This window comes from Parambassis ranga, chromosome 20 (genome assembly GCF_900634625.1).
Source record: "Parambassis ranga chromosome 20, fParRan2.1, whole genome shotgun sequence".
Taxonomy (NCBI): domain Eukaryota; kingdom Metazoa; phylum Chordata; class Actinopteri; family Ambassidae; genus Parambassis; species Parambassis ranga.
This window is the reverse complement of record NC_041040.1, coordinates 14,363,774-14,376,452: the sequence shown is the minus strand read 5'-3', so window position 1 is coordinate 14,376,452 and position 12,679 is coordinate 14,363,774. Positions and strand designations below refer to the sequence as shown.

The 12,679-nt window shown below is 40.4% G+C and overlaps 1 protein-coding gene across 1 annotated transcript in view; it reads right to left on the bottom strand.

Moving 5' to 3' along the window:
• Positions 1–7,987, bottom strand: part of pou6f2 (POU class 6 homeobox 2) — a 56,866-nt gene extending 48,879 nt beyond the window's left edge. The window contains exon 1 of the mRNA XM_028433335.1: positions 7,816–7,987. Coding sequence (XP_028289136.1) covers positions 7,816–7,987 — 172 coding nt within the window. The remainder of the gene's footprint in view (positions 1–7,815) is intronic.
• Between the last annotated feature and the right edge of the window lie 4,692 nt (positions 7,988–12,679).

Below are 12,679 nucleotides of genomic sequence, written 5' to 3'. Positions count from 1 at the left end.
TTAGTCAGATGGCTCCCTCTGGACCTACAGGGAAGTAATACTCTGTTTAGAGGCCAGGGTGGAGAAGCTGCTTGGGATAGGTCAATAGTGTTTCTGGGGATAGAAAATCACCAGAGACAGATTTTTGAGTGTCTGTCTGTAACACTATTAGCTACATTATGGCTACTGCTGCTGCTAGGAGAGCTGTCATTTCCTTAATTAAGAGCACAGCCAGGGGCAAGAGGGAGAAGAGGCCACAGCAGCCTCTTCAGGGCCAGCAACATTAAAGCCCAAATCCTCATCACATAAGGATGTAGACATTACAGGGGGGAAAGCCATCTCCTTCATTATTCTGGCACAAAGTGGAATTATGGCGTTTAAAAAAATTACATAGAAGGTAATGCTAAACGGAAAATATTTTATACCTCAGCAGTTCTTAGACTATTATTGAGATTGGTAAACCACAATCAGATGATGGAACAAAATAGGGAGAAGAAGAAGGAGGTAAGTGGTCTCCACTGACAGCAATGTAAACAACAGAAATTGTTCACTTCAACACTTCAGTTTGGGGAAGAAGGCTTCTGATGAACGGATGAGGAATCTGCATGCAAACACTGCTTAAAGCAGTCAGGGTCCTATCCTTGAACACTTAAGCTCTCTCTCGTGGCCACAGGTCTTCCAGCAAAAGGCTCTCTGACATGAGAGTGCTCTGCTGCTGCTGCTGCTGCTGCTGCTGCTGCTGCTGCTGCTCTTACCTGTCTCTCCCTTGATGCTGGAGTGGAGATGGAAGCAGCACAAGCACAAGAGGGACCGGAGGGAGGTAAATTGGTGAGAAGAGGCAATGCCCATTTCAAAGGTCAAGAAGGAGAGATGGTGTGATGGAGAGAGGGAAGATGGAGAAGGGAAGAGGAGGAGGGGGAAAGAGGGCTTTTGTGTTGCATCCTCACAAGGGACTTGGGACACTTTGCACATGAGCACATCTGTTATGGAGCGTCCTCCTCATTCCCAAAGCAATGTCAACCTGATTAGCTCAGGGTTGAAAGAGGCAAAAACAATCCAAATTATTGTTCATCCTTTTATAGCTATCAGCAGAGGCGGGACACTGAGATGAAGACTAGCTTTAAGAGAGCTGTAAGCCTTTTAGGAGATGCCTGCTTCACTATTGCTCCTCCTCCTAAATTACCTAAATGATATTTGCTGTAAATAGGATTCTGCTGCCTGCAGCCGGCAACGCTGTGATGAAAAAAGGCCTCCCTTTCACTCTGTGACATGCACCCCTACGTTGTCTGTATATAAACCCATAACTCTGCAGAAATGAAAAAAATATCTGCAAGAGTTTTTTCTTTTGTTTTTTTGTATCTCTGGACATTTTAACCATTATGTTTCTCAGACCAATAAATGATATATTTAATGGATTAACTGTAGCGATAATTAGTAGATTAATAACAACATGTTAGCTGTAGTAATTTAAAGCTTCAAATTGCACAAATCATAGGTTAAAGCTTTAAGTAATCAGTAGCAAATTAGGATTTGTAGTAGTGACTGTAGTAATGTAAGATTAGCATGAACTTTGTGCTTCCCTTTCTTTTACAGACATAGAAAACAATTATTTTTAAGTTTAGGGCTGTTGGTAAACTACAATAGGCACTGCTAAGACATTTGTTCTGACACAGAATTTAAAAAACAGATTCATCAATAATGAGCTAATGAGCTACACATGTGTATCTTAAAATTGGAAGCACCCAGGAACAGAATTTTTGCATTTTTGTTTCAGGTGGTCAGCTGGACATGTAAAAGTAGCTAGTAGGGTGTGAGGACAGTGCAGTCCTGTGTGTCCGTGTGTGTGTTGTGTTGTGTTGTGTGTGAGTGTGTGGGGGCTAGACACCCACATGTCAAGCCTGACACATCAGCCTCGGCCCCCCAGGCTATCCGGCACTAATGCTGCCTATGTCCCACTTTCTACCCCTTGCCCCCTCAAAGCCTCCTCCCCCTTACTCCTCCTCCTCACTCGTTCCTTCTGTCATAGAGGTATAATAACAATGGATCACAGCAGCGCTGCAGCACAGCCTCAATCACTATAGGATAACATCAGGTGATACAGGCTGTACAACAAGTATATCTTACCTCCACTGAACCTGAGCTAAACGGAGTTCATGTAGAAATGAGTTTATCTAGAAAAAGTGCTGTTTTAGTTGTGGCCGTATTCCCCTATTGTGGAGATATTTACAAAGCTGAGTTGGTACAGGTAGAAATAAGCAAATAATCATGTAGCTAAAAGACATCCAACCCCACCACACCACACCCAGCACATTATTCTGGTGGAGCAGACAAATAGTGGAAGGTGGGACGTCAGGAAATAGTATTGCTTTGAAGCCCATAACTCTATTCTGGAGAAAAGAAGCATCACAGTGTTATTCCACATCCTCAGATATAAAGGAAAAAAACATAATAACTTCTCGATAGCCTGAATCTCCACTGCCCTATACTCGCTCTCCCCCTCCGCCTGCCCACACCCCTGCTTCATCCACCATACACCCACTTCTCCTGCCTCAATCTTTGGTTTCAAAGGAAGCGAATCAGCCAGAAGGACAGAAGGTTATGCATTAGTACTGGTCATTGCTCAAAGAGCGAGCGTTATAAATAATAAAGGCTTGTGAAGGACACAAGGGCTGTGGGATGCATCTCTGGTTCACGCCACACAAGTCAAAGACAAGACTGTAATTTCTATTCCGAAAATGTGACCCTTGCAGCTTCAATTACATCTCAACAACACCAGCCGTGTCCGTGCCAGGAGATGTGATGCCTCTTTGTTAGCTCTACATGAAAGGCTTATTGATATTGAGTATGGAGAGCGTGCTACACATTTTTTTCACATATTTCCCAACTTAAAGAAAGTGTATAACAAAAATAAATGCACACTGAAACTCAATTTATTTTCTCCCTCAGATGTCTACCTGTAGAACTTGTAAAGCACTTTCCTCTGGAATTCTTCTACTCAGGGAAAAAATAATCTTCTTAACTTTAAACATACAATCAATAGGGAAAATTATATTGTCAGTTATTTTGAAGTTCTCTCTCTCTCAATGTCATTTCCGCATAAACAAGCCTCTGTGAAACCTGACGACCTTTACTGCTGCCTTTAGTGAAAACAAGAAGTCCTCCTCATGCTCCTCCTCCCTCCCTGTCCTCCATGCCACGCAGTGACTGTGTTGCTATAGCCAGGGGCGCAGTGGGCACATTAGCAAATGTATTACACCTGCTTTATAAGCATGCATTAAGCTTGTTTTCAAGTTTGCACAGACAGCTGAAATCCCTATAATGAGATCCACCTCCTGGGGAGAGACCTGTTCCCCCCTCTGCCTCCTTTATCCACTCTTATTTACTCAACGTGGCCCATTCAGCGCTGGGTTTGCGCCACTTTATTACTTAACCTCACTACACAACATTACTGGGCTCTTTGCATCAGCAAGCAGCCTGTCCCACCATGCATCCTGCTCACTAAGCTGATTACACAAAAATAATAAGAACCCATGCCTCAAGCAGTGTGTGTTTGTGCATCTTTGTGTGATTACACGTGTGTATGAAAGAGAATTTTACATGAGAGACATTTGTCCCATATCTGTAAGGATGTTAATATTAAGGAATTACTGCTGTTTATACTGCGCCTCACCCAGGGGAAATGAAAGACTTTTTCTTATGTTTTCTGGGTGTTCTTCCATCGTGAGTTTATGACTTTCAGAATAGCCTTTTCAGAATATGTGCTTAATTAAAGGCTAAGCACCTCTGTATTAACTTTTCTAACCATGCAACTCTACATACATGTTAAATAGTCTGGGTGAAATTCTTTCCACTAATCCACTGATAGTAAATGTAGCCTAATGAGCCTAGCTGCAGATGCGTCATGCAGGGTGGACTTTTTTTCTTCTTCTGGATGACTTCCAATACCAGAAATCAATGAAGATTCATTTTGCTCTTTTTGGGAGGGGGGTTCTCTAGGTGACCTTTGTAAAAATGTTCCACCATTTTGGCAGGATCCATATAAGTGCAGACCATTTCATGTAGACAGTAAGTGTATGAAATGAGTGCTCCTGTCGTTCCAGCCTGGCTCTCTTTGACAGCATGATGATAGAAGCGTCACATCCTTGGGAGAGTAAATGCAAACTGACAAGAGATGAGCCTTTGGTTGCTGAATATAATACGGAATTGTGCTCTGAGTGTCTTATTATCTTGTCTGTTGATGTCTGAAAGGGGGAGATTTGCTTGAGAAGAGAAGACAGAAACTGTACGCATCCAACACCATCTCGTCCTTTGAAAAAATAAAAATTGCTTGCCCTACTAACCACAGCTTTCCCACCTAATGTCCACTTCTACTTGGAATAAATACAAGGCAGCAGGATGTTTGTGGTGCCTTGTAGCCCCTGTTACCTGAAGTGGAAGACTATTTGCACAGGCGAGCTTTTAAGGGGAGAACGACCCTTTCACCAGCGCAGTAAGCATGTAGTGGGTGTAGAAGGTGGACCATTTACTGTAGACAAACATGACCGCTACTGTCATTGTCTCCCACTGACTTTTCTTTCTCATACTGCCAAAAACTCTTTTAAGACCTATTAAGGCACCAATGCTATACATAACTCAGTGGAGGAGAAAAAGTTGTTGACTTTCTAAATATAAAAACAAAAACATCAGACATGTAACCTAATTATAAATTCATTCATTAAAAACCAGAGAGACAAGAGATCTGGTGTAATTCTGAGAGTCTCAGCAGAAGACTTACAAACCCTTCCCTAAACTGTTCTAATCACAAATCAAAAGGCTGCAACTGTGTGTATTTATGTGAAAGTGTGTACTGTGTGTGTACCTATTGTATTTAAGAGCAGTGTTTTTCTTGTCTGTGCAATAGATAAAGTCACTGAAATTCTAGGGGAGCAAATTAAGTCTCAACATTAGTATTAGTGTGTTGTTTGTGCAATGTGACAAGTTGGTTTGTGTGCGTCTGTCAATCACAAAACTGGAGCAATCTTTTAGAAAGCTTTTACATAATAAGAGGCGTGAAACAGAACAAAGTACTATTTTTTTCTTCTGTATATGAGGTATCAAAGTATCTCATGCTGCTTCATTGCCATGAGGGTAAGACTCTAAATATTGTGGCTTCTGCATGATGCAGAACCACATAAAGAAAACCACTGAATAATATACAGTATGCTTTGGTTTAAAGACTGGTTTCAGAATTGCTCCCATATCAGAGGCATTCATGTTGATAATAGTACTGCATCTTAATATAGTCTCTTTGCAGTCAGGACTTTGCTGCACATACTGTATAAACAGATAATGTTATGCTGACATTATCAGTCATTTGAGAAATTAACATAAACAGTCCAATGCTACATTTGTGTTAGGCTCAGCTGGTATTGGAGAAACCTACTACACCTTATACAACTCATGACAGGGATTATAATCCAACCTTAAAACTTGAAAATCTCTAAAATGTTCACTCAAACCTCAACAACAAAGCAAACAAAACAAATTGAACAGGAGACAACCATCATACCAACGTCTAAACTGTGAACATTTTCATGGACCAGTCACTACCAGCACACCGTTCCCATCAGTCTGGAAGCATTTAAAGAGGAAAAAAAGATGCTGAGTCTCTTCTCCTCAACCTAACTTACTCTTTCTCCTCCCCGTTTCCCCCAGCAGAAGACATGACTGCAGCACCTCTCCTCGCATTTCACTGACAGCTCATGTGGGCAGTGGTTCCCACACTGGACCGACTGCTGGCGCAGCCCAGGGCTCTGCCACTGGGCAGAGAGAAAGCATCCACCCAAAATTCACAGGAGTTACACATGAGTGTCTCCGGTTTAGCCACATACAGGGCAGACTATCAGCAAACACAAAGCAGAAAATGGATGCATTAAAAGTCTAAAATCATCTTAGTTTTTTTTGAAATTACAAAAACAAATCAATTACAAAAGCACACAAAAATAACTAGCTTCAAATATAAATAAACAGTAAAGCAACATTATAGTGTTGCTCATAACAGAAAAGATGCGAGTGAGGAGCAGGAGAGGAACAGGATAAAAACTAATCAGAAAGGAAGAAAGAAGGACAGACTTGATGCTTATTAAACCAAATTGCAACACTTTTGAGACAGTACGCAGTCCCTGTTTATAAGACTAGCCACAGGTTATTCTTGAAATAAGGATTTGAAAGACAGCTGAACTCTCACTGATTATGTTTGAGAGTAATTTTCTGGCTCTCCCTCCCTCTTTGTTTTGTTCACAAATGTCAGTCTATTTTCAAGTTACTATACTTTCTGCCACTTCCCACACACACACACACACACACACACACACACACACACACACAGACATATAGACACATACACACCATTAACAGCTCTTAATAAATCCTGAAAAACCAATATGCACTATGAATTCATAACCACCACAAATACAAGCCTATATCAACACAAACACATATACAAAAGACAAGCACGCACGCACACACACACACACACACACACACTGTTTAACTTCCAGAAATGGAAAAGCAGACAAACATACCATCACCAGCAGAGGAGACACCAAAGTTTGTATAAATATTCAAAACCAACATCTAAAGCCGTTAGAGGAGGATTTTGTCACCTGTCATCTTGCATCCACATCAAAAACAGAATAATATAACAACATTAAAACCTGACAGAGAGGTTAAATGATAAGCAAATCCTTCACATTTTCTACTGAAATTGAGCAAATGAAAAAAAGGCTCTGGTTTAAAAAAAAAATGAGTAGAGAAACAATAGGAGCACTTAATTTCCATGAAATGAAATATATAAAGTCAGGCTGAATTGATTTAGCTTTGTGGAACATGACAAATCTGTTAAATCTTAAATTATGGACACTGCAATTTGATTTGAATACAAATATTTCATTTCTAATGAATGCATTATAATGAAACTGAAGTTTAAGACTTGATTACCTTCTTCATAATAAATTATAATGAGAAAATGTGCTAAACGGTTATTTCTATCATTATACTTATTGAGTCATAACAAGGCTCAGTGATTAAATTAGTCCAGCTAATAAAAAGAGACACACTTATCTAAACACAACCAAAACAGCGTCGACACTTAATTAATGAGATAATGGCAAAAATAATGGGCATGCTGATAAAGAAATTGTCTAATTTTAAAAGTCATTTGCAGCTTATGAGACTACAAATAAATAAATCAGAACGCTACAAAATAATGTGTAACAAATACAAAGAATACAAAAAATACATATCTCCTTACCTAAATATTAATAAATAATAGGTTTTATGCAGGACACATACGAACTTCTAACTTCTCATTATATGATCACGATAACATAAATAATTTGAAGTGATAAATATAACCATGTTTCTCAGTCTTAATTATGGAAAACTACCTAATATTGCCAGACAATATGAGGGCTTCTAAAGTGGAGATAAGCAAAATATTCATGCAGATGAAAGTAAAATTTAGTTTAGAGTCAGTTACACTATTTCACAGGTTATATATAAACAAGCAGCATGCAAAACTACCGATTCAATATAAACAGTAAAATCTGAATTTTCAATGAAAATCTACTGTGACTTCAGTACTTGTACTGCTGATACATTGTCAACTGCTTTTCTGAGAATCCCAGGTCACATCACTGATTTCAACACTAACACTTGCTCATTGCTAAACTTAAGTTTCTGGTGTTGACACCTGTCCCATTGCTGGAAGCTGTCTGTCTCCACCTCACTGCTGCCTACTCTAGACCTCAGCTTTGTGCAGGCGAAGGGACAGACATGAGGTGTGAGCACACTTACCGTAAAGCTTGCTGGCAGTGCTGTCTCTGTCCGTGGCCTCAGAGGGCAGGAGCAGGGGCTCGTCGTTCAGATCGCTGTCTGGGGTGGCCGCTTTGTCGTCCGCCCGGAGTTCTGCTGCGCTCATGTCGCTGCGCAGGGAGAGCAGCGGCTTGCTCAGCTGCCCTGTAATCATCGGATCCTGGAGGGAGCTGGGAGCCCAGGTAGGAAACAGGGAGGAGAGAGAGAGAAAAGAAAAAAAAGAGAAAATGCCCCTGGTTAGATGTGCTTCGGCGGCGTCTCACCCTCACCGGCTCCTTCTCTATGTCTCTACTCACTCTCTCTCTACACAGCTTCTTCTTTCTATCGCTCACTCATCACTCTCCCTCTCTCTCCTGCTCCCTCCCTCTCCACAGCTCTCTCTTTTATCTGAGGCTGGTGCTACCCCGCTGATACTGCCGGCTGCTGCCTGGTGAAGAACTGTTACGGATCGCGTGGCTTTACCATTATACCCTGCAGTCCTAAAGCGGTGATACATCCATCTCCAAGGGCTCATTACTACCTGACATGTGCCTCATCTTTGGCAAACACTAAGCTGACAGCAGCCTTAAGAAGGTTCATGGACTGTGTGCCAATGAATAAAAGAAATAAATCTAATTCTACATCTGAAAGAGATATGAAGAGATATCAGAGTAAATATATACAACACTGATTATATCAATTTTCACATAGTTGGGGACACAAAATGAGATCAGAGGTGACATCTGAGTGTGAGGCAACATCAGCTAAAGGCCTGATTTAAACAAGAGATGAAGTCAGATGTTCTCAAATTTTTAGCTCAATTATTTTCTTTTTTTGTCAAGAATGAGCAGTATATGCACAACACCATCCTCTTTTAAAAGCAATAATTTTGTGTCACATGGAGAATAGCATAAGAATATAAAAACTCTGCACAAATTAAGAAAACACAGCTTTTGGATATTTTTCTAAGTGTAGAAATCCTAAAAAAGCTGTTGAAAAAAAACTTCTTACCTCGACAAAGCTCCAGACAGAAAGAGCAAAAATAAAATTTCACAAAGTCCAAATGTTGAGATCAGCCAAACAGCAGCTACAACATGCCACCACAGTGCAGGGACAAGCTAGTGCATGCTTTGAACCAGAAGCACCCTCCTCAACCTTCCTGTACCAGAATGGCCACCACAGGTCCAAGCCTAAGGTTGCTTCCTAGGACAAGCCCTGGAGATGTCACCTCCTCCCTCCCTCTCTCTCTCTTTCACACAAACACACACTCCCTCACACTTTCACTCCCTCTGTCTCTTCCCCCTTGTGTCTTCTGACTGGAAAGCTCCTCAGAGAGTGTTCACCCCTCCTCAGGCTCTGAGGCACAGACACGGAGCAGCAGAATTACAGTCCTCTTTCTTATTTATGAATCAAGTCCAACCTAAATATGTCTGAGCAAAGGACAGGTGACCGTTGCATATATAGACACAAAAAAAGAAAACGAGGTCTTATCTTGCCCCTGCACCCATCAGCCAGCAGCCGTTCTCCCCCCGCATCCATGTCTATCAGGGTGGTCGATGAATTTCTACCCAGAGGGGCCTTCTTAATGTGCTCATCACGGGAATCGGCCCTCTTTGATATGACACATGATAATCTATGAAAATGTTAATCAATATAAGTAGTTTAAGCTGTCGTTACAAAACGTGAGCTGACTGGTCAATACTCATATCCCTGGTCCCTCATATCCCCACAATGTCACTAGTCATCAGGGCTTCATTTGTGGAGCACTTAAATGTGGGACACTGCGCATCAATGCACCTCTCTGGCCGCCGAGGTAAACACATTTTCCCCTCTGTCTGAGGCTGGCCACACTCTGCATGCATTTGGGCCCACCCCCACACCTCCCACCACCTCTCCTTTGAGTTGCTTGATAGGTCCACTGGAGGGCAAAATTAATACCTAATTGAATCTTGCAGTCATCAAAATAATCAATAGTTTTTTATTATTTATTCTTCACAGTCTGTTGACTGTTTGAAAGCTCAGAGGGACAGCGCAGAGCACAGGCAGCCCTGAAATTTCTACCGTTTCACAATGTAATTTTCACTGGGGCATGAGAGTTTGCAAGACCTATAAAAAATGAGAGCAGTGGTTTTTGTTCGGAGGTGGGGAGGAAAAAATAAAGGAAAAATGGGAATCTTTGCCCCAGCAGCTACGATGAAAAATAGAATAAACAAGCTTCTGACACTTCAGAGAAGGGCAGGGTCCTTTCTGTCCATCCCTCCATCTTTTTCCCTTTCCCCTTTTCTCCTTATTTCATCATATCAGGAGTGTGGCGGTACCTCTCTAATGCTGGCATTTCTCTTCCTGACAGACTCCAAACAAGTGCTGGGAATGAGATCAGAGCTCTAATCTTCCTCTGGCCTCTGAGGCTCCAGGATAAGGGAGCAACACATCACTCACCATCTTATGCAGCTGTTAATTACTTTGAAACAGTTAGCTTTGCCTATTGGATGCTTTTATTCATTTAAGCTGAGGAAGTAATGTAATTATACATAATGGGATAACTAATCTTATTGTAAAAAAAATACCTAATAAACAGGGATATTTTAGAAATCAGCATGAAAAATTACATTACTGGTTCTAAGAAGGGGATGTGTAAGGGATTAGCTTCATTTTCTGAAGTAACCCTCAGACCCCTGATTAAAGCCATTATGTGAGCTTGTCAATGTGTTGGTGGGAGCAGACATGGGGGAGAAGGTTTGTCTCATTTCGTCTCTGTTCACTCAGTCTGGCCACAGCCCAGGAAAAGGTTGCAGAAACAAGAAAAAGCACTTGATGCCCCCCCTTGCTCACCAAATACCCCCAGTGGCCAGAGAATCAGTGGTGAGCAGAAAGTACCAGCCGTCATCAGATATCTATGCTAAGAGCTGGTGGTCTTACCAGGGTTGTCTCAGTGTGAGGTACAATAGGTAAAGAGTTGCATTCTGTCACTGAACATGCTTTGTTTTTAAATTTAGAAATATTCGTCATTATAAATATCAAAATTAGCTTTATCATTTATATTGGTAATTAACATGGGCCACTAAACTATATCTGTGTTCTGATCCCACACCACACTAACAGATAACATACTAAGATATATGTACATCACAAATAAATGTATCACAAATACTGAAACAACATTCAAGTGAAGATGTTTCAGAATTTACAAATAATGTGAAATTTAAACATATGAAAATATGTTTGGTGAAGAGAACAATAAGGTCAGAGAGGTAACTAAGGAGGGCGTAGCTGCATAGCAACAGTTCAATTAATTCAGTTAATTACTGAAAAAAAAATAGTCAGCAATGCTGCACAAATGTATAGAAACATTTTAAACATATTTTGGTTTTGTGCAAATGATCATATGAGAAAAGTTTATTATATCACCTGAATTGAATTATTTTACATCATTTTCCTATCAAAGTAATTCTAAAAATAATCATCAGTAATTAAAAGTATTGTTTGTAGCATCTCTACATCTCACAAAATAAAGGTTTCTTTCATGAAGACTGGCTTTGGACTGATACTGACAGCACTAATAACAAATATAAATGTGTCTGTGTTTACCACCATGTTATTGGACATCAGACTGTAAGGACAGACTCACGTGTCACATGCTTCTAAAGCAATGTGGTCATCTGTACGTTCCATAGGTGACTATAACAATCTGTGCTATGCAGGCACACAGATACTGACAAAAAATAATTTAGTTTGATCTACTACAATAAAAGCAGTATTCCTCCTTCAACTTTTTCTTTATATTTCCAGGTGTTATTTCAACAAAAGCTACAAAAACACACTATCTAGGTTTTATATTAAACCATACTAATATTTAGATCTTTTCTCAAACCCTCACTGTTGAATTAATAACTAAAACAGTATGAAACACTGAAACAAATGCAACTTCATACAAATAATATTTTGTTTAAATACATAACTAAATTATCAATGAGACACCAAGTATAACCAATAATGGTATGCAGTGTAAATATCTTACATGTATATGTGTATTTACTGTGTTTTCATGTGTTGCTGCGCGCCATCTAATGTGCTTTAGTAGATGATGATTTGTCTCCCCCTTAGGGTTATTAACCAAACTGTTCCCTTCTGAATCAATCATTGTGTACTCGACTGAGAATTTCACCGCAGCCTCTTTATGCATGCAAATATCTACCAGTGCTGTTGATAATTTCTGTGATTTACTAATAAAAAATACAGAATATTCTAATTGAGTTAACGTACTTTCAGTCTTGTGCATTAGCAGGTCAGTGGTGTAAAAAGACTTGAGATGATTTTTTTATTCCATACTCGTTAATATGATCAACAGTTATCCTCTCTACTCCACTAAAGCTAAAATGCTCCCCAGTGGACGGTCGGTGGGTCAGTGAAGGCTGAGGGCTATCAAAGCAGTGTATTAAAAGGAGCTCTTTGAAGCTTGTAAACCACGGTGCCCAGCAGGTCCACAACAGATAGACGCCTCTGATTGGTCAGGTGTGTGTGTGTTTTTTGCTAGATCGATCCACTGAGCTGACATTCTGGAGCATCAAAGCTTTCAGTGCACTAATCTGACTCCTCCTATGAGGGCAAGGGTTGTTTTTATTATTTTCCTTTTTTGTCTATGGAATGCTTAGAGGGGCTCTTACATGCTTATGATATGAGTCTGGGTGAACCCTCTGCTTTTAAGGTTTTTAAAGGGAATGAAAACATATTGAAATCAAGCTCGGACAGTGTATTTATCAACCAATAAATAATGCAAATCTATAGAGAGGAGGAGAGACGCACAGAATCACAGCGGTGTCCATTGGACATACTATTGGCAGCAGAGGAGTGACACCACAGAGATTCA